Source organism: Syngnathus leptorhynchus, chromosome 14 (genome assembly GCF_054491065.1).
Source record: "Syngnathus leptorhynchus isolate UIUO chromosome 14, UIUO_Slep, whole genome shotgun sequence".
Lineage (NCBI taxonomy): Eukaryota > Metazoa > Chordata > Actinopteri > Syngnathiformes > Syngnathidae > Syngnathus > Syngnathus leptorhynchus.
Window position 1 is genome coordinate 891,794 of NC_141208.1, and position 22,253 is coordinate 914,046.

Below are 22,253 nucleotides of genomic sequence, written 5' to 3' on the forward strand. Positions count from 1 at the left end.
TGCTTTCACAAGGAATACAATTGATTTTTCTGGCTTTGTGTTGTGGGTGAAAACAAGAGTCACGCTAAAAAAGGTCAATCCAAATCAAGACAGAGGTATTATTGCTATTTTTGGTCGAAATCTCGAAATACATCACGTTTTGTACAACTGAAATCTGCTTTCTTTCCTCTGTCCAAAATGGTTACTTGTAAGTGGGATCCACGGTGGTCCCTCCTGTTGTGGGGTTCCTGGCCCTAAAAAGCTTGAGCCTAGCATTGTGCATGTGCGGTTCACCACTTCCCTCCCTTAGAGTGATGCACTTGATTTATTTGCAAACGGCCGCACCCATGCCTCCCTCCCTGAGACAAAACCAACCAATTGGTGTCTTTTGGACCAGAGTCCTTAAAAGGAAACAAAAGTGAAGCTCAGGTACTTGAACATCCGACACTTTTCTGACAATTTCACGGATGTCAGCAAGCCCGCGTCGACGTAGCGGAAGTGTTTTAAAACTTGCAAGTAGTCACCAAAAATCTCTCGTCGCTGTACGTATTATCCCGACACCTGCCACCTTCACTCCAGGCTGGGCCTAAGAACATTGACGGTTGTATTTTTGAAAAAGTGACAGAAAATGACTGTCCTACCTTCACACTGCATCTGCACGCACACAAAGCGCAAATGACGCAAGAAAACCACCAAACTTCCCCTGTTCACTTCCTGAACGCCGCTTCGCCTGCACAAAGTCTTCTGATTGGCCGAGAGACTCCGCTGCCGCTGCTTCTTCTTCGCGGCGTCCGGTTCCCTTCCGGGGATGTTTCGAGATACTTGCACAATTTCCAAGTTGGGTTCCCGCCGGAGTTTATTGGCACTAAAATGGAACTCAAGGAGAATGTTAATTGATAAAAAAAAAACAAAAAAAAACAGTTTCTGCTTTTTGACCAGAAGAATTTTTGTCATCTTTTTTTAAATACAAATAGAACAGTCTTGAAAAAAAACTTTCAAACCAGGGTTAGATGTTGACACTTTGGGCTTCATCCTGGATACAGATGTAAAGCTTGTAATAATTCCAAAAGGGTCCGAGTCAGAGGTTCTTTTTTATTATAACTGAAATGAAACTCGGGAGAAGCTTTGTTATTTCAAAGCAAAATCAGTCTGCACATTTTTTTACACAAATATACAAAGGTAAGACTTGTTTTTGTGTGTTTTTTTTTTTTTTACACATAAATATAACATCCTCAATTCTGTGCAACAGTGTGAAATATTATTTTTTTGCATAGAAAAGATGACAAAATAGTGCATTTTAGTTCGTACGGATACAAACTAAATAATCTCTTAATTGCTTTTAGATTTGAGAAAAAACCCAAAAGACAACATGACTGCTGGTGAATGAGTGAAACTGCATCAAACTGACTTTGAATCCAACAGAAGCATGGAGGAAAACCAAGAAAAGCAAGAATGCAGTAAATGCACATGAAGTTGGAGGGACCCGAAGCAGCAATTTGTCCACTTTTACCGTAGAGATCCCTTTTGGTGTGAAAACGGGATCTTTCGGTGGGCGAGGAGATCTAATGGATGGAAACAATCAAAGTCATCCCGTAAAATATTCATAATAAATATAAACAATATTAGCAAGAACACATTTTGAACGCAACAAGTGTCACAAATGCTTTAGAGAAGCTCTGAACAGGCTTTCTTCACATTCTCTTCAGTCCTGAGGTGGCATGACCTGCATGTGCATGTGTTGGTCCTCCACCATGCTGGAGCAGTCCATGGCCTCGCCAAGGGGGACGTTTGGAGACCAGCTCTCACCAAACACGTTGTCGTCGTCGTCGTCGTCGTCTTCCGCCTTGGGCCCACAATAGGCTGGGATCTCCACCACCGTGTATTTCCTGGCCCACCCGCTCAGCATAGGCTTATGTCGAACCTCTTGACCCGTCGGGGCCGACTCGGACCAGCTGGCTGCCGCTGTGAGAAAACAGGCGTCGATTCATGATTAAGAATTCATACCAACATTTTAACTCTTGCACTATGGGATTAGTGCTTCAAATCACTCACACGTCATAGCGGAGGCCAGCGGCTGTGCGTTGCAGGACAGGCCGTTGTTGTTGTTATTGAGAGCCGAGGTGGTTCCGGCCACGGCGTGGTACGAGAAATCACAGCGAGACAACTGGGGCGACACGGGCAAGGAGTGACACTGTCGTCCCGGCAACTGCCGCCAGTAGAAAGAGGTGGAGGCGGCCGAGGCGTGCGGCGGGGACCGGCTGGCAAAGGCGCTGCCCGGTGGCGAGCGCAAATCAAAGACCAGCGAGAACACGGACTTGCTGGGCACGTCGTAGAACTTGATGTTGCCGCCGCATAGGTCCTCGCGTGCCGTGAAGGGGTTGACCTTGCGGGGCTTGACGGCCCGCCGAGAAGCCGGCGGCTCGCAGTGCGGGTCCGGCGCGTTGGCCTTCCTCGCCGCCTTGCACGAAAAAATGTCCGACTGGCTGCGACTCAGCCAGATGTTGCGGCGGGGTCGTGGCGATTTGGGTGGGATTTTGTCATCGGGGAAAATCAGCGGGTTGAGTCGCTTCAGGGCCTGAATCTTGTCCCCTTTGATTGGACACACAGACAGTTGAACATGACCTCATAGTCAAACAATCACAAAAGATGCAGGATTTTGGACAGGGGTGGTCGAGTCTTGTTCACCAACCTTTGGAAACCGCCGTCTTCTTGTCGCACTCTCCAGATAGTGGGGGGCACTGGTGTGCTTCGTTGAGGCGCGCCAATGACTCGTCCAGGTATCCCATGATCTCCGGGAAAGAGGGCCGTAGCGTGGGGTCCATCTGGAAGAAATTTGCCAGTAAATCCCTGAAATGATCTCCTTTCGTCTTTTCGTGACTTTTACAAATCTATAAAGACAAGCAGGTGGTTTATCCAGCTTTTGTTGGAAGACCCCCAGGAGATGATGAAGGGGTTCAGATTAGAGACATAATCTGATTGCCCTTTGTGTCTGAAGACAGCGTGGAGATGGACTCACATTGCAGCAGTTGAACGCCAGCTGAAGGAAGTCGGGCGGACAGTCGCCAACCATGTGCTGGAAGGTGTGATAGTCCAGGCCGAAGTTCTGCTCAAATACACAAAGAAAGTGTGTGCAATTGTGCCAATAGTAAAATGGCTCAATTCATGTTCATTAGTCAACACACAATCATTTCTAAACATAATAAATAAATCAATAAAGAAACTTTTGGGATGAAAAATATTTGAGCGGTGCATCAGTCATGATTTCTTGTTCGATTGACTTTTCTGTACATCCTGTTGACAAATCTGCCTAATTTTTGGTTTAGTAAAACTGTGGAACTCTACAGGGGGCGCTACTGAGAGAGTTTTACACGTACCTCTGTGCGTGGGAGAAAATCGGGGTCAGCCTGGACCCTGGCGATGATTTCACACAGGATAATGCCGTAGGAAAACACGTCAGCCTGGGAAAATCATTCGAAATCATTTGGTAACACTCGCCATACATCTTTGGCTGAAAGTTCTTTCAGCAAACCTTCTCGTTGTAAGGTTCATCTCTCAGAACCTCAGGAGCCATCCAGAACGGAGAACCCACCACTGAGAGCTTGGCTCCTTCCGTGCTGTACAAAAAACACCATTTCTTTAAAAAACGTTGACGAATCAAAATGTGCCCAAAAGTATAGATCGTTTCATTCAATATTTGACAATCCAACAGAAATGTTTCAAACATTATGGTCATACACAAGTGCTTCTTGGGACTACCAAGGATTTTACTAGTTGACAATTAAGTAGGGATTAGTGAATCAAGGGGATTGCAGCTGCTTCATGTCGTCCCAAAACTGCAGTAGTAAGGATGCGCTTTTATGTTTGACTGGAATATCTACACTCGCTCATAAGGTGCATTGAAGAAGGAAGAGCACGTACAGATTGGCGGGGATCTTCTCGGCCAATCCAAAGTCCCCGACCACCGCCGTGTAGCCGCCGCTGTCATCGCATTTGATCAAGCAGTTCTGGCAAGAGACCACAAGAAAATGGTCATTAATATGGTCGCTATTAGTCACGTTTAGACTACAGTGGATCGATCCTCCAAATAGCTTGACTTGTTGTTTTTACACCAGTAAGGAAGGGCACATGCAACATTCACTTTGTCAGGAAAATGCTTTAGGCTTGACGTTAGACAATTGTCAAGTCAGCAGAGGGCAGTATTGAGACCACAACAATAGTCCCGGTTGTGTTCCATGACTGAAGCACCCAGCGCACACCTACCTTGGAGGTGAGGTCTCGGTGGAAGATGCCTTTGGCGTGCAGGTAGGCCAGACCCCCGGCAAGGTCGCTGGCCAGTTTCATTCTGGCGTGCCAGCTTAGGTGCTTGTTGCTGTCTAAAAGCTGCTCCAGGTTGCCACCGTTGATGTACTGTAGACACAAACCATAACAATGTGGCAGGCATATGAACTGATATCATGTTGGCGAGCAAAAGTATCACAATTTTACATGATGTCGATGATTTGCTAATGCAATTGACATAAACATGAAGTACATTTTAATAATGAGCTAAAGATGAGAACAAAAATGAAAAAGACACAAATATTTGGGGACAAATGACGGCGGAAAGGCGTATCACACGCTAACAGCAAATGCTTAGGACTGTCTGGCCGACAGCGAGGTTCTGGGTCACGAGACAGCTCTCCCGCCGGGCTCGCAGCTACTGCGACGGACGGGCTTGACAGGAAGTGGACTTATCGCTTGGTTGAGCAAAGGGCTCTTTTATGCCAAAGAACTTTGCTGACCCTGCCGTAAAGACGCACTAATCCCAACGTAAAGGCGTCACGGAACGCGAGTGGTTAACACGGCTCAAGGCTCGGATTTAGGCCAAGAGGTCGACGCTGTTAAATAACGGAGTACACTCAACTGGGATGACATCAGTGCAATTTGATTGGGACGCTTGTGGTGCTGCCACTACTATCACAATCGTTTCTGCATTTTTTTTTGGGGGGTTTGTTTTGTCCGCAGGTGATACAAAGGACTATTGTTTACTAGCTGCTTTAAAAGATTATTATTGCTGAAAGGAGCATGACCGTATTTTTAGGCCCAAACAAAAATTCCTGGAAACAACTTGAACATTTTTCTAGCCAATATAAAAGTCTTAGGGAATGGACTTCCAGAAAGGACAGCAAGAGGGAATAGAGGGAAAGTACTGCTTTTGTGCCTCTGAGGTACTTGACTTGATTCTCCATTTGAGGGAACCTGGCACCACTCCGCTGCCCTCAGGGGGGCGATTGAGGGTCAGATGACAAAACAGCAAAACAGCATGAGGCCGCCACCCGAGTCGGGCCACACACACACACACACACACGCACGCGGGCACGTTATGTCGGCTATTTCATGACCTGTCTATTTTTGCTGCAAATGTTTTACCTGCCAGGGAAGTGAATAACCTTCTCTTACCTCCGTCAAGGCGTGAAGCTGGCCTTCGTGCACACACACGCCCTTGAACCTGCAGCGGCACAGCAAAAAGAAAAAAAAAGCACATTGATTAGCGTGTAGTCATAAAATAAGCCATCCTATCCTTATGATTTCACATGAACCTTTAGGAAAGGCTGGGATCCTTTCAAGTAGGACTTAGAAACAATTGAGCTTCTTGACTCACACTTCTTAACTGTCAAACACAAATAGGTTAACCAACACATACTAAAAGAAGAATGAAGTACTAATAACAAAGCGCATACAAGCATGAAAAGTCTCGAAAAAAATTCCGGAGATTCCGGCAACAGACAAGACCAGACAAGACGTGTGTCTCCTCTTGCACACCTTTCTTCTGCATCTGGCCTATCAAGGTGAGCTCCACTTGTTTCCTCACAAACATGCTCACTCGGGGAGTGTTTTGGACAATTTTTGATTTGAGATCCAATGCAAAGCCCAAAGAGTGCTCTTTCTTTGCCCTTTTCCTGATCTAAGCATTTTGTGGCATCAATCAAGTCACTTTTAAAAAATGTATTTTTGAGATGCCACTCGAAATAGATTTTTTCTATTACTTTTAACGTAAAGGTTATGATATAATATATAATCATTCTTTTTAAAATCATTTTTATTAAGAAATATTCTTTTATTTGTCCCACATGGGGGAAAGAATATCCATCCATATATCCAAATTGACAATAAAGCGGACTTTGAAATTCCATACATTTGATGAACTCCTATTTTAATTGGAGACCCAAAATCAAACACCAATTCTTTTCAAATGTTGAATTTTTAGATCCGATTCACGCAGCAGGCTGCTTTTCACACATACATACAGCTGTATTTGTTTTGTGAATAGGCACAATCACAGAGGTTTTTCCCACTGGCAAAAGAAAGTTCAGCTTGTGTGTTGTAAAACAATGAGCCCCTTCACTGTCCGCTGACAACACACAGAAATAACACACCCGGCTGCAGGAGGCATAAACAACAAGGTTGGCGTTGTATAACAAACATATAAACACAAGCATGCTCCCGCCCATACATTACAGAATGCAAAAAAAACACCACCACACAAAAGTGTAACATACTAAACTTGTGCAAATGAACTATAGTCATAAATATCACCAATTTTCTATTATTGGTTGTATTCATGAACACATAATGGCAGATAGTTTGATATTTGTTTTTGTGTTATTCTGTTCTGAGTTTTAGGATGAGGTCGATTGACTTTCGGGGACAGTGCACCTGAGTATGTTGGGGTGTGAAAGGCGGTTCATCAGCTGCACTTCTCTCAGCATGTTGGCTCTGTTGCTGCTCAGCTTATTCATCTTCAGCGCCATCACTTGATCTGACGCTCGATGGCAAACCTGCGAAGCCATTGGTTAGCCATTGATGAGCCGCAGATTAGCTAGCCATCGATGAATCACTGCTGGGAAAACATTGCATGCGTTGCCGACGGAGCAAAGTCAGCCTTGGGATAGTGGAAAAACACACGGATCAATTCGCCTTGATTGGGCATCATCGGGATATCGCTTTCCACCCGTCAGCCAGTTGGATAATGGTCACGTAACCCAGCGAGGCTCGCCTTGTACTGTACACACTCTGATAAGCACATCACACCATCTCGGCATTACGCAACGGTCATAAATGTCGGCGGACGGGGACAAAGCATCGGCTGTAAGTTCAAGGCGAGTGCTTACTGACTGACAAAACATTTCTCTCTATTGTTCATTAACAACTCCCACCGAGATGCCAAACATCACTCGAATATTTTGGGATATGACAATTGTTCCTGCTATGATGATAATAATCAGCATTTACTTTTTCATTCTAGTAAAAAGGCTATCTATATATAGTCCATGATACAATTTTAGCGGAAATTCGGAATGCTAGCATGTTCGATTGGGGGCTTGGCTTGACAGGACAGCAGGAGGAGGAACAGATGGCCACTCGACAGAAGGACCCCCCCCCCCCCGTGTTCATCTTCCGACCCCTTCCCCCCGCTCCTATTCCATCCCCCATCTTCTTCCCCCTGTTTTACAGCTTCACCACAGATCCACCCCAGAGCCAAACCGAGTAGTACAACCTTGTCCTGTCCTGATGTACATATTTTCAGCTAAGTAAACTTCATCTTCTCCAGATGCAAAGTGAAATTTAAAAAAAATTGCATCATCCATCGAGGTCGATATCAAAAGTTCCTTTGGTATTCTCATCAGAGAGCATACAATGACTCCTACAAACTAATCATTCTGGACATTTTTCACGGTAGACATGCCAGCCTAATTTCATGTCCCTCGTGCTCGCGTGACCGATGGGGCGGAAGGGTGAGCATTAGCAAAGCTTCCGTGATGTCTCATAAGTGATTGGCGTTGACCTCAAAACATCAACTGTGGACGGAGGAGACCACCAGGCACAAATGACCGTGAGCTTCGATAGATAATAGTACGCTTTAAAGATTCAGCGTAGTAGAGTCCCACCCACCTTGTAAACGTCAGAGAAGAAGCCGGAGCCGATCCACTCGCTGGTGAAGTCGTCTAAGCGCGTAAGGCAGGAAAAGGCACTGATAAGGGCCCTGTAGGACGAAGGGCACACCCTGCCCACCTGGAAGACATTTGACAACTGAGAATGCTGGTTTTTTTTTTTTTAAAGACATTTAAATATTTTTTACATTTCAAAAAATATATATTCTAAGCATGTTTTGTAGGTATGCTGCTCGGCTGACCTGCGATGATGGTCCCGTGCCCATCTCGCACCCCGCTAGCCCCGCGACACCGTCTCTATCCTCAGCGAGGCGTTCGGGTCGCGTGGGGAACGCGGCGATAGAGTTGCGTTTATTCCGGTCCATGACGATAACGATGGCGACACCTGTTGGGGTAATGGGAGTCTTCCTCCGTGTTGTACCCACATGACAGGAGCAGCAAATTGTTGTGGAGTTACCGAGGAGGGCTCAACGGCGGCCGTTCACAGCTTGGGGGGTCCACCTCGGTGGGGGGGCTCTCACATCTCGGGTGATGAGCCAGTGGAGACCTGGAGGGAAGAAAATATCAATCAATCTGATGTGATAACGATATCATCGGGAACAATGTGACCATCAAAAATCAGAATATTCCTTTTAAAAAGTTTTTTGATTAGCAACGCGATTCAATTCAAAGACTATAAATTAATACTGTAACCATGTTAGCAAAAAATATGATTCCATTGGTATAATTTCTCATGGATCTGATTTTAATCCAAGAATAATGTCCAATTGGAGACCTGTAAATCTGATTTCTTTTTGTGGAGCGGCTCTCACGAGCACTGCTAAAGAAAGCTCAGAAGCGCAAGGGCCGTAACAGTAAGCGATTGTTCGGAGATTAGTCAAGAAAATGGCTCTCGGGTGACGCGAACCTTTTAACGACGTGAGCGCAAGAGGAACTTTGCAGGGGCGAAAGGTCATGTTTATATCTGATCATAAATACTTGCCACTTTTTCGTCTTTTTGCTCTGCCCTGGAAAGAATGTTATTACAGGTTTTCATCTTTTTACTTTAAAGACAATCAAAACATCAGACTAGAATTTCAACCCAACGCTTTCTGGCGACATCACTCCAATCGTGCCCTAAATTCACGTCAATGCTAAACGGAACACTCCATAGATCGGTTTAGATCCCACACTAACTCTCGACACTTCAGAGATGTCACTCAAAGCGCCAACACCCAACTATTACTTTTTGGAGACACAACTGCTAACCCTAAAAAGCACCACCTCGTAATTCCAACTCTCCAGTGACATCATCTTTAGCCCAAGCCATCAACGGTTGTGAGCAAGCCCCAAATGTAACTCTCCACAGACATCCAGTTGACCCCAACTCATCCTAACCACCGACGCCCAACTGCAACAACCTAGCCGCAAAGTATCTCTTAGCCCCCAACCCTAAATCTCCCGAGACACCCTCCAGATACAGCTTCATCCTAACCACGAACAACTCCTAGCCAGAACTTTGGGGAGACATCATCCAATCATTATGATGGTGTAAGGCAGCAAGCCCACGATGAGCACAGTTCAGCCGCCCTCAACAGCTACCAAAAGTCTGATCTCATGCTTATCGTTCAATGACGTCATTGAAATCATTCTGAAGTACTGGGAGTTCTTTCCAGCGCACACGAACACTCTTTATTGTGGATTTGAATGGTGAGAGGCACTCGAGTTACGTTCAAAATAACACATATCAAAGTGAAGAAATGACGCCTTAATCAAAGCCAAGCCAAGTTGTGGTGACATAAGATCACAACCTAAAAACGGCGTCTCTTGTGTTCTATTAACATGTCATCACAGCCGCTGAGATCAGCCAGTCCTTAAAAGGATCTTCATCCCTTTCTTTCTTTCTTTCTTCCCTCCTTTCGCTCGTTTTCTGTCCGCTTCAAACGGCGAGACAAACTCAAGCCGTGCCAAGGAAAACGCGAGTGGCCCGCCGGGCCAGGCCTCAAGCTCGCTCGGCTCTCTAATTTGACCGGCGAGAATAGCCGAGCGGGAGGAGGCGAGCGAGAGCGCGCGCTCGCTTGTTTTGAACGTTGCTGCCGCTGAGAATAAATAGATGGCAATTACCATTCAATTTTGGAACCAGCACCGCACACAAATGTACCACGTTGGACTGCTTTTGGGGGAAGGGGCTTCTCGGGGCGTCACATTGCCCACTTCCTTACTCTCATCCCGACGACACCGATCCCAAAAATGTCGGCCTTATCATTTGTGTGAATGGGCTTACGTTTATTTGCACAAGAAATGACGCGTGTTCCGTCTATATTTGCTCCCTATAACTACACCCTTTGTACATATGTGGAGACCACTCAGTGAAAGACCACAGGAAGGCGAGGGAAAAAAAAAAAGGGAGTGGGATTTTCTTTTTCTGCAGTGTAAAATGGGGCCCGGTGTTAGCACAAAGCAGATGGGTGTCCTAAGGGAGCGGCCTGGATGGGGGGGTGTAACACCACCCAGATGTGTCCCACTGGATTACACCCTAATAGAGGCTGTCAGCGATAAATTACACACAAGTGATGTTTACAATGACTGCTGGTGGGGGCGTACCCCAGAGGTCAAACTTGGAGCTTTAAGAACATTTTTACACTTGCATTACAATACATTCTATTGAGCTATTAACTTGGCTAACACCGAGGTCCAAAAGTTCTGTGTTGCCAGATGTTGGAAATGTCTTTATTTGCCACCGCAGCATCTTATTTGTACTAGTGAGCGTGTCTGGACACGCGGTAGCGTTTGCTCCTCGGCAGAGATTTTGCTTCGACATTTTTCCCTTTTCAGCCCAAATTTTGCGTCATTCTGTTTTAGCATTTTGCATTTGACAGACTAGACTCCAGAGACATTGAATCAATTGTGTGTGTTTAGTCTGCTTTGATGCAAAGAAGAGAAATTTAGGACCGCCAAAAGGATTACTGGCACCCTCTGAGCCAATCTTGAGGATTTCCACGCTGCGAGAACTATGAAAATGACAACCCAGTCTTCCAGCTCTTTCATTTTGTAGTTAGTGTACAACGCGCATTCACAAGCAAGTTGGCATGATGGTACAGAGACAAAAGAAATCCACAAAACAGAGAAAGAATGTTGCCATCATCTCACACTGCAAGTGGACAATGGTTCAACATCCATTCTCAGCAAGGTAAGGTAAACAGTGTTAATTCACCGTCATGACTTAGAACGTAACGTGTTTGCAGTGGCCCTAGCCTGCTGTCTCATATTAGTATGAATACAGTTTGTTCCAACTAATTTGTGTTAAATTGCACAAGAGTAACAGCCTGCACCAAATAAATCCTTTCCACACACATATCTCTTCTGTTTTCACTCTTCCTGAACTTTGCGGTGAAGTATTATGAAAGATAGAAAAAAAAACTTTTCCCTTTTGCACTTACAGTATGTACATTTCAGTATGTACGAACTCCATCAACACTCACGACTAGATTTCTCTTCTTGTTTTTACACGGGCTGCGAGCACCTCTGTGTTCCAATGATTAGGCGGTTCTTGAGGAAAACATTTTGAACCTGGCTGGACGTTTAACAAGCTGTGGTCTAAACGTCCGAGCGCGACGTACGTTTGCAAGATACCTGAGCAAGGTGACATTCAAGGGAACGAAGAGCAGTAGCTCCCGCTTATCCGATGACCATCTCGCTCCGAAGTGGAGCGATACGCGGCATGGCGCTGCGACATTAATGAGCAACCTCCGCGGGGGTTAGAAAGAAGACTTATTGTCGAGATGCCGCAGACGGCTCAGGCTGCCGAAAGGGACTTAATGGAAACAATGTTATTAACTCGAAGCCCTTATTAAACGTCTTTGGTCTACCCGACGCGACACAAATGTGTAAGAAAGTTGTCGTTGTGTGACGCCAGACAGGAAATAAAAGTTTCAGCTTACATATACACTACAGTGTACGTACCTTTTTGGACTTGCCGAGAAGGGTTCATGCTGTTTAATTCCGTAGAGGCAAAAATGGGGAAAGGGGGCGAAGTCAAAACGCCAACATAATTGGGAATTGGGGGCTCGGCTCGTTGGCTTAGCTCGTTTGTCAACAAAACTGCATGCTAGCAAAAACGTTGGCTAGCTAGCTAGCTAGCTCACCACTGAAATACAACGTCCGTCCCTCCCACCCGTCCTCCTCACGTTTGGCAAAGATGGCGCTGCACGAACTCTCTCCCTAAAATGTTCTTCTTCCCACCAGCTGAGGCACGTTTGCTGTTTTTCTCCGCCCGCGGCGATAATTCAGCGCGATGACTGCTGTTTGACAGCTCGTTCAATCGTCACTGGTGTCTTCCCCCATTCTCCCTTTCGTAGCACAACGGACCCCGCCAAACTTTGAGTGACAAGCCCGTGGGCCAATCGTCGGGCTTCTCTCTCACTCATGTACAACTGTCAAAAAGATGTACTTTTTTCCTTTTCCTTGACAATACATCTTATATTGTATACCATATACGTTGCAACAACAACAAAACCAGATCTATTGATTAGGAATAAAAACATCATCAAAACAATTTCAATAGGCGTTCGAGTGGAATTACAACTCCATCTAGTGGACAAACCGAGAGGTCACCGCCTTTAAAACGTGATTAACGTTGACATTGGACGGCAAGGTGTTATAAGTAATCATCGGTAACATATATACAACTATTTTAATATTGTAAAAGAATTGCTTCATAGCATCTCGGTTGATGATGAGCAAATCTATTTTGTCTTCTTGCAGTCGTCGTAGATTTACATCACGTGACAACGAGTACTTCCTGTTTCACTTGCATTACACTACTGTTTTCGCTTCGTCAGTAAGAGTACCGGTATCCTAAACACAAGAACAACAATCACTTGAAATAGAAAAGGAATTGTAACAGCTGTACCTTTTCAAATCTTTTACCTTCCGCCATGTCGACGCAACCGGCACACGGCGCAGCTTTCCAGAATAAGTTAGCCTCCATCATGGAGGCGCTCGCCCAGGCGGCTGTGTTGGAGATCGCACAGCTGTGGGAGGATGCTTTTGCCCTGGTCCACGCTGAACTCCGCTGCAGGGAGCGGGAAGTGGAAGCCCTGGAGAGAAAGTTGCTGGAGAACCAGCGGCGGGATTCGGCTCTTGGCTCTTCCGGCGTGGAGCGGCAGCACCACCAGCCGCCGCCCACCAACGATGGTAGGTGACCGAACAGCTGTTGTTTATACTTGTGTAGATTCTTCCACTACAAATATCACTCTTTCTTTGTTCTTATCTCAGGTTCAGCTAGCGACATCATCGCCACATGTGAGCAGAGCAGCGCAGACCCTCCAGCCAATGACGGAGCAGCGGCGGCGGCAGCGGCAGCAGCAGCATTACCCCTTCAGGAGCAGACCTGCGACGACACAGCTGACGAGGACTTCCCCGTCAAGCGAGAGGACGACGAGGATGACGTCATGATCGTGGAGCAGGTGACAGACTCGGAGTGCCCCGACCTCGCTGACGGGCCCTCGGGTCGTGCTCCGGCCGTCAACAGTGAGGATCAGGAGAGCCGCATGTGGTCGTCTCTTTCCGTAGGCGACAGTGACACCGCAGAGGAGGCGGACTACTTCTTGGCCGCTAATTCTCACAATGTAGATTCAGATATTTTGCTGATCGAGAATGCCTTGGACATACTGGACAACTCCTCTGACAGGTTGGTGGCAGGCGCTACTAGACACGCCGCGTCCAGTCACCCGAGGCTTCCGGCGGCTTTACGACAAAATCTTCCTCTGGGCCATTCCAATGAGAGGCGGGGTGTTTTCCTCCCAGGGAAATGTCATCCCGACAACGGCGTCTTCATCTTCGACGACCCCAGGCTAGGCAAAGAGGTGGCGGGACGGCGCGTCAAAGAGAAGTGGTTCATCTGCCCGTTCTGCGGCAAGAGCTTTGACCGAGCCAGCCACTTGGAGATCCACCAGCGCATCCATACGGGCGAGAAGCCTTACATGTGCAACCTGTGCGGCAAGTCCTTCTCCCAAAGGAGTAACCTGCGCACGCACCAACGCATACACAAGGAGGCCTTAGCCCCACAGTGAATGGAGAGAGAACCTCCACCTTCTTCCACCCAACCGCACAAAATGACAAAAAGTGTCGAGCATGACAAATGGCCAACACTTTGAGTAGGAGTGCCCGAATTGAAGTGTCTTTTCAGATCCGCTGTCGCAAATATTGTTTGGCTTCACAAAGTGTGCTTCCTGAGATCTAGGCAAAACACTGTGTAAACGTCATCCGAACTGGACTACTCATCACATATTACCGTTATTTTGACTCGTGCTAGCGACGACGAAAGTGTGGCTTTTACGAAAGCTGGTGTCCACCCCGACAATGACACAAACGCAGTTGATAATAACTAGCCAGTGACTGCTTGTGCACCAAAGAACACAGATTTTTGGAACGTAACGAGACGTTCATATACTAAAGTGTGGGGGTGTCTTCATTGTTTCATAAAAGCATTTTTTTTTAATCATGTCATGCTGTTTATTGGAGTGGAACAGATGAACTGCATTTGCATTCATTTCAATGGGGAAAGCTCATCTTCGAAGTACGAGTTTCTGACGGAGGCTGCAAATAACAAAAATGGCCCGAAAATGTACACTTTGGTGGTGTACTGATGACAAGGTAGGGGGAAAAAAAAGGGATGCACCCACATGCAAAGATGAAAATCCAATTTAGTGTCCTCAATGCTATCCAAATTTGGTTGCAATCAATAAAGAGTTTGTCTGTGAAGGACCCCCTAAAAACAGCTTAGCCCTAAAATGGATCCTTCCAACCAAAATAGTACACTTCTCTCTTTTTGGACAAAAGAAAATTCCTTAGGATATATATAGTACAACATGATGTACTTACAGAATTGAACACAAGAATAATGATTTTTGAATTGGTGCTGCGCTTCCATGAATAAACCGCTTCAAGTTGTCATTGAACGCAGGAATTCATAATGGCATATTTCCACTCAACACTGCGGTGCTTTTGACCCATCCGTACGTACGTACCTGCAGCTCACTTGGTCACATAAAAGAGACTTCAAAGTGAAACTATCCAGGTTCAGCGAACCATTTTACAAAAACAAAGTCACCCAATGGGTTGTTGTCAAAAGGCCAAGTGTGTTAATTGTACCCCTTTTGTTGAAAGCAATTGTCACTGTAGCACATCTATTTTACACATCGCAAACACGAGTTCTCGAAAGCCGACATCTTTTGGCCCCCGATTGATGATCCTAAATGTAGGCACGAGCTTCTGCCATGTAAACAAACACACAAAGGTCCTCCAGAAGTTCTCCCATAGCAAATGTCAATCTTCCAAAAGTACCGGTCCTCTCAAAAGTACAACCCCTTCGGTGGGTTAGGTATAAAAAAAAAAAGGCATTGTCTAAACTCTTATTCAAGGTAGGCTACGCAGTTTTTGTGTTAGCTGTGTGCACCCAGCAAAGAAAGAGGTGTCACACATGGAAGTCTGAGGCATGGCGGAACGTCGACTTTTCCTGAGATGTACACCTGGAAAATACGTACATCACATTTTAAATGTGAAATTCACTTCTGTAGTGTAGTGTAGTATATCGCTATTTTGAAGGTGAAAAAGGGTCTGTGCTGATCAATTTCAACAATTCATCTGATCTAATACTGTATCTTGATGTTTGGCCTCACGCGGCAGGGACGCTTTGCGCACGCGACTAGGCCGCCCGCCCGTCGGCGAGCGTTCGGGCGATCATATCCACACTGTCAATACGATTGTGGCGCTTAATTGAATGAAAAAGTGCAAAAAGACGTTTCATCTGCAGCCTTGGAAGTGTGCAGGGGAAAAAAAAAAAAAAGGGAAGTCCGTGTGATACGTACAGGTGGTGAGACATTTCAGAATTGCTCCAGCAACAGTGTTACGAGGTTGAGCGCAAAGACAGGAGACTGTGGCTCTACAAGACCTGACTGGGGGGGTGCAACAGGATGGCGTTGGCGTGCGGCCGTGGCCGGAGGACGCCGTTGCTGTAGTAGAAGTGATTGGTGAGCGCTTGGGACAGTTGGTAGGATTCAGAGCCGCCGCCGTCGTCGTCCTCCTCCTCCTCGCCCTCCGGCCCGCCGGTGAGAGGTGCCTGCGGGACCGGCGGACACCAGTTCTCTTCAGTTGGGGACGCAGAGATTTTGCAGACATCCGACGGCTCTCTCGCTCCCACTGCTTCGTTGGACTGAACTTTCAAAGGAACCAAAGATGATGGAAGACCAGAATCCTGCATGGAAACATTTAATGATATAAATATTGACAGACTACAGAGAAAATGGTATCCAAAAAAAGTGGATACAAATATTTGTCATCATTATGACAACAGATTCTATCAAAGTGAGAATGTTTTTCAACAGATGCTGACCAGTACCAGCGACATGTTGCTGCTCTTCTGGTAAGAGTTGGCTCTCCTCCTGTCCAAGTCAGTCACCGCCACCCTGGCGATTTCGCTTTCATCGTGCCAGACCACGGGGCGGCCCTCTGCCTCGAAACCACCCAGAGGTGCCCATCTGCCGCCCAGAGTTGACTGGCTCCCTCTGAAGATCGGCCGTTCCTGCAGGGCAGAAGACATCACGCCCGTTGAAAGCATTGATGTCAAAATGGTGGTGGTGGGGGAATGGTCGGGAGAGACTCACCAGAGACACTTGGCTATTTTTCATGTGGCTGTCTGATCTCTGCAAAGCGTAATCTTCAGACTGGGAAAAAACATTGGCACGGATTAGGTGCGAAACATTTTGGGACTCCAAAAATAAAATATTTAAATGGAACATTTTTATTTAAAAACATTGAATGTCTCTTGAAAAAGACATTTGTTAAAATCCTGAAACCAATTAAAAGTTACAAACCGTGGACACAATCGTCCGACGTTAACAACGTGCGGCGTACGTACCTGCGTTCGTAGATCCGAGCCCACAGAGTTGAGCCTCCTAAAGGAAGCCTGTCGAGATAAATTGTTGACTTCCTCCCTGAGGAGAAACGTCGACAAGAAAAGCATCAAAACGCGTGGATGACTTTCAATTTCCTGCGTGGCTCACGTTTTGACACTGAGCTGTCTCTCCAGCTTTTTGTTGCGGCGCCGGTGGTGGCGTACGAGCAGCAGGACCACCACGGCCATGACGAGGACGGCGGCGGCGGCCGAGGCGGCGACGATGATGATGAGGGTGGACGATTTGAGCGCCGACGCTTCCTTGCGCTGAGATTTTTCTGCAAGGAAAGAAGCTAACACACATGGTGACAAGGTTCACGTGGGATACTTGACGTGACGTGCTGACTAGGCCAGTTTAAAAGCGCTTTTTCATCTTCAATTGCTCTTTTCCTCCCTTTATGTTTGGTGACATGAGGTCAAAAGATCATCGCACTCACCAGTCACAGTCATCATGTAGTCTGCCTTGGCCACGCCCACGTCATTGCTGACGGCGCACTGGTACAGGCCGCCGTCTTCCAGACGCAAGCTTCGGCCCAAAGTCAGGCGCCCTCCCGACACCGTGATGCCGTCCGGCAATGCCCCGCCCCTCCTGCGTACGCCACAGAGGAGAAGCTTTACGTGTGCAACTCAATCGATTGTATGCTTTCGCGTGCAACCACAAATGTGCGTGCGTGCACGAATGAACCCGAAGCACAAAACACCTGACACGTCCCTCTAAATGTGGGCTTAGTGGAATGAAAGGACACACAATGGAGGCGGTCGGATCGGGTTGCCCCCAGTTTCACCACACGATTGTCACCCGGACTACCCCCCCCCCTTCCCCACAACGTCACGTTTCACGTCGCTGACGAACGTAGCTGTAAATATAGCAGCTTCGTCGAGACAGGTGAAGCGTAGCCTTCAATTACTACAACTATTGACGTATGGCTACTTGGATGATTTGGCTGCCGTCGTCCAGTATGTCCGCCGGGTGGCTCAGACATTTTCCATACACAGGGAACGCAATGATGAAGTCGACTCTTATTTGAGGATGATGACACGTGTCGTGTTTCTGCCGTGTACGTAACGTGTCCCACCATGTCCAAGTGATGTTTTGGGGCGCGGGGAAGCCGGTGGCGACGCAGGTGAGCGTGGCCTGCTCCAGACCTGCGAACCAGTCGTCCGTGGAGGCGGAGACGGTGGCGTCGGGGGGATCTGTTTGAGCCAGCGCGACGACACAAAGTGATACGTAGACAAATACGACACGCGGTCCAGTTGAATCTGGGCTTGGGAAATTCCAAATCCCAAACGACGTAGGTGTACTCACAGCGCACCACCAGCTGGTTGGGGATCCTCCGCGGATGCTCCAGTCCGGGGTGGCGCACCAGGCAGTCCAGCCGCTTGCCGTTCATGCTACGCAGCGGGTGCAGCGAGTAGTAGCTGGAGACCGAGCCCCCCTCGTTGACGCGGTTTTGGCTTTGGCCCGGCACGGGGGTGTCCCAGGAGAGGGTAGGCGGCGGGCGGCCCACGGCGCGACACGAAGCGGCCACGCGGAACGACTGGCCCTCCACCAGTAGCACCGGCTCCAGCGAGGCGATGGGAAGCACTGGATGGAAATGAATGCTGTTGTTACAATAGGGAGAGGCGGCTCAGATGACCTTTGGTTACCTACCTACCTACCTATGTGCATTTGGGAATGAGAGACGAATGCTTTTGGGGACTCAAAAACAAAACCAAAACAATAATGCGATGGCTCTCTTATACATCCACATTGGGGCCCCTTCTTCGGTTTAACACAAGTGATAGATAATTGGGCTGCCATTACAACAACCTTCCATGTTTCAGCTATAATGGAAACAATTCATTGTGCCGGATGATAAGTGGCTGCTTGTAATTATGTCATGAGTCATTTGAAAAGTGAATGTTTTGCTGTTTGTGTTGCGTTGTTTACTCTGCCCAGGTAGCAACGACATCGTGTTGTTGAGTGTATCACGCAACTTTCTTTGTGTTTTCAACAACAAGCATGTTCAAAACACCTGCTGGACACAATAACGGGCATACAGGTGATCAAGCCGAGATCATCTTAAATGATTCAGAGAATTAGAAGAATATGGCTTTGATGAAATAAAGTTCATGTATTGAAATCAACTATCCTTGACATTTTGCAGCACACAGCCATAGGGTGTGCCGACTTGCGCAAACTCCTCCCCAGAAGGTGTGTTGACTTGTGTAACCATGTCATTCCAGTTGTTTATTTTGACACCGTGTCTCCAAAACAGCCACACACACAGCAAATGAGTTCAAGTTGCTGGTCACTTTCTGACGAAACGTTGGCGCTGAGCATCTTCGATAATATCCTGATAAATGCAAGCCTTATAAGCCGTCGTTGCTGTCTGTAATCCTCATATATTGTGCGTCTTTAGGAGACAATGAGCCATTGTAATGTTTCGAGGTGTGGTTCATTTTGAACCATAGCACGCATTCTGCTCAGCTAAATCGAACAAGAGGAGGAGGGAAAGGTCAGAAGAAGTCAAAGAAATCCAGGTGGGATATCAAAATGCTTTTCGCTCCGTTTTATTCCTCAAATTATACTCATCAGTGAAGAAGACAATGGACACTTTCTTTCCACGACCAGTACACGGTACAAAGTGTACAAAGTGTCAAGAAAAAGGTCACAGCGGTCAAATTTGCGATACAAGCCAGAAACATTCCTCTCCGGCAACTGGTTCGACAGAAAGGTGATTAACGCACTAACCACGGAAGCTTCGGCTCGCCACAGGACCTTTAAGGACGACAAACCAAGCACTCTGAACTCTGACAATTGCGCAAAAGGAACTCACCACAACATTTAACCACCACATGGCACCACCACCTGCTACTTTTGATTGACAGCTTGTTGATTTGTATTGTTTATGACTTCCATTTCTTTATTACTTCCAAACTTTGTTATTATTTACATTTGGTATGTGCTGGTATCTTTTGTTTTCCTTCATTTCATTGTTTTGATCATTTAAATACATTTTTATTGTATTTTCTATTTTTCTTACAGGATTTTAATGCATTTTTTTATGACTTGGATTTGATGATTTAAATTCAGTTATATCGTACATTCTTATTCTAGGCAGATGTTTCAATGAGCCTGAAGAGTCAACAACCATTTGCAGCGCTTCAACATGATGGATAAAGCCCAAAAAAGTCAAATGAATAACTGACCCCACACGGTGAGCTTGATGTGCCTCTCAAAGTTTCCGTTGGGGAACGTGGAGATGTGGCAAGCGTACGTGCCATCGTCAGACTCTTCCGTGTTGGGGATGAGTAGCGCAGAGTTGACGGTGGGGTTGTCGCTCTCGAACTTCATGCGACCTGCATAGCGTCCGAATTCTGACAGCGGGAAGGAAGGAAGGCTTTTGAATTCAAACAAAGAAACAAATGAAACCAAGATATTCCACATTGCGTCAGTGCTTTCCTTTATCTGCAAATTCTTTGGAGAGCAATGCCTATGTCAATGAAAAAAAATGTCGGCTCCCGTCCATTTTGGTGAGAATGTATGTGGTGGCAGTTTCACGGAAGTTTTGATGAAAAGTGTGAAAAAGGACTGAGCCATAATGCTGAATCTGCTTCACCTACCCGTGTGTCCATCTGCAAAGTGGGCGGTGATGATCTGGTCCTTGGTGCCGTCACGCAGCTCCTTGTACCAGGTCACCTGCACCACCTTCTCGTCCACGCCGGCCCGGTAGCCGCACGGGAGGCGGGTGACGCTCTCGGCCATCGAGCGCTGCAACGTGACAGCCTGGAGGGGCTCGATGAAGACGCCGTGGGCGCACGCCACTGAAAAGTATCGACCGTGGTCATAAAGTGGTACCGATGGCTCAGAGTGTCAAACCAAACCAAAACAAAAAAAGAGGGAGGCTGAGCACTTTTACTTGACTTGAATTGTATTGTTCATTGTGCTTCTCTTTTTAGTGTTGAAATGTACTACACATGATCAGATTAGGATTTGTGGAAAAGTAGAATGTGCTTCACTGCCCCAGATCAGTCCCATCCCATCTTCATTGTAAATTTGGAGAATTATGTCAATTGACAAGGATGCAATCAGGTATCTGTGTGACATTCTGCTGAGTCTGTCTCATCAGGCGTGGAGGAAAAAGAAAAGGCAAAGCAGCAGAACAGAATGTGGCCATGTGGCATTCTTTGACTTCTTGCCCAACTCGGGTCACTGTTTGTTACCTCCACCAAGGAATCAAAAGGTTTTAGCAGGGATAATAATCAATCGACAGTGGAAATACAGAGTTCAAAACATTCAAATCGCCAGATTCACATACAGCATAGTCAAACGCCATCCTAATATCAAACACATTGTACAGCAAGTTAAGTCCACATCGGATCCAGATTGCAAGATTGCCATCAATGTAAAGGCAACATGTCAAATTCCAACAAGCAAATCATTTTCAATTTGAGGTGTTTTTAATTCAGCGGTCACATGCTCGTCATAGCCCCGTGGCAAATCGCTGAAAAATAATCATCTTCGTGAGGCAAACGTTTCTTGCAAAAGAACTGGAAAAGCCTGTGTGGCAGCAAACCTGTGGTGCATCCAAGCGAGCTCGCATTTGTCGGCGTTGGTCTCATTTCATCGGTTTTTGTTTTGTTTTGTTTGTTTCCCACACTGAGCTACTGTTTGGCCTTTATCAGCGCTCTAATCATTAATCAGCACGCTCATTAATCAGTAACCACTGGTTTAAAACAGTGGGGAAAGAAAGACGCATGTCAAAGTACGAATGTTTGACTTGAATCAGTGTTTGTGTCCCACGCTTCGGCTGTCATTAGAGGACCAAATGTTTGCATTAGGGCCCCACTTCTTCAATATTCCCATCGATGCGTGCAACATTTGGCACAGCAGTCCATTTTGGATACATTTAATAGCTTTCAAGGGACATTACGACGAAAATTAAGGAATGCAGAGGCATTCAAAACGACTACTCGACTGTCACGTATGTGAAAGTAATACGTACTACTACTCACCGAAAAGGAAGACAAGGAGCGGCGGAGACAGGTTCACGTTGTGCCGAATAGTCTCCATCCTGCTTCCTCGAGTGAAGCCGCTTTTATTCCAGTTACTTCAAGAGAAATTCTCACACAACCGCTAAATAATCATCATCTGACATATTTGTTCGATTGGCGCGCGTGCAGGTGAGTCGAGTCTTAAATTCAGGTTGGGCCTTTAAAAGGCCTTATTACTTTTGAGCTGAATTCGCGCCAGGTTAACAACAAATGAGTCAAGAAATGGTTAACTAGTAAACAAAATCATGTTGACACGGTGAAGGTCCGAGAAAGTGTGGCGCTCAATCCCGCTGCACCTGCTGCTGGCCTTTAGGCCACGCCCACGTACATGAAGGTGCATTCGAGATGCGTTTGCTGCCCAACGGAAAAAG

At 46.6% G+C, this 22,253-nt stretch overlaps 3 protein-coding genes across 9 annotated transcripts; 1 reads left to right on the top strand and 2 right to left on the bottom strand.

Annotated features, from left to right (window-relative positions):
- Positions 1-1,211: 1,211 nt before the first annotated feature.
- tesk2 (testis associated actin remodelling kinase 2) lies at positions 1,212-12,966 on the bottom strand. Of its 5 annotated transcripts, none has more exons than XM_085929422.1 (15): positions 12,802-12,966; positions 8,368-8,457; positions 8,153-8,295; positions 7,912-8,031; positions 6,676-6,797; positions 5,419-5,467; positions 4,240-4,386; positions 3,898-3,983; positions 3,509-3,593; positions 3,354-3,437; positions 2,996-3,082; positions 2,669-2,801; positions 2,032-2,568; positions 1,703-1,941; positions 1,212-1,541 (listed from the first exon to the last, which is right to left on the bottom strand). In XM_085929422.1, exons 3-15 carry the CDS (start codon positions 8,273-8,275, stop codon positions 1,212-1,214), a joined length of 2,142 nt encoding a protein of 713 aa, XP_085785548.1. In that variant the 5' UTR covers positions 8,276-8,295; positions 8,368-8,457; positions 12,802-12,966. The 5 variants fall into 5 exon arrangements, with proteins under 5 accessions (XP_085785548.1, XP_085785546.1, XP_085785547.1 ...); XM_085929420.1 differs by lacking the exon at positions 12,802-12,966 and adding an exon at positions 11,853-12,360; XM_085929424.1 differs by lacking the exon at positions 12,802-12,966 and adding an exon at positions 11,853-12,361 and having other exon boundaries at positions 1,345-1,541; positions 1,786-1,941.
- On the top strand, positions 12,235-14,391 carry LOC147045757 (uncharacterized). Its single transcript, XM_085929429.1, has 2 exons — positions 12,235-13,085; positions 13,167-14,391. The coding sequence occupies exons 1-2, from the start codon at positions 12,827-12,829 to the stop codon at positions 13,961-13,963; spliced, it is 1,056 nt and encodes a 351-aa protein (XP_085785555.1). The 5' UTR covers positions 12,235-12,826; the 3' UTR covers positions 13,964-14,391.
- nectin4b (nectin cell adhesion molecule 4b) lies at positions 14,381-22,227 on the bottom strand. Of its 3 annotated transcripts, none has more exons than XM_085929426.1 (11): positions 21,844-22,227; positions 20,452-20,652; positions 20,038-20,205; positions 18,152-18,430; positions 17,922-18,039; positions 17,283-17,434; positions 16,955-17,138; positions 16,810-16,885; positions 16,556-16,615; positions 16,285-16,473; positions 14,381-16,146 (listed from the first exon to the last, which is right to left on the bottom strand). In XM_085929426.1, exons 1-11 carry the CDS (start codon positions 21,899-21,901, stop codon positions 15,835-15,837), a joined length of 1,797 nt encoding a protein of 598 aa, XP_085785552.1. In that variant the 5' UTR covers positions 21,902-22,227; the 3' UTR covers positions 14,381-15,834. The 3 variants fall into 3 exon arrangements, with proteins under 3 accessions (XP_085785552.1, XP_085785554.1, XP_085785553.1); XM_085929428.1 differs by having other exon boundaries at positions 16,955-17,123; positions 21,844-22,226; XM_085929427.1 differs by having other exon boundaries at positions 16,291-16,473; positions 21,844-22,224.
- Positions 22,228-22,253: the final 26 nt, after the last annotated feature.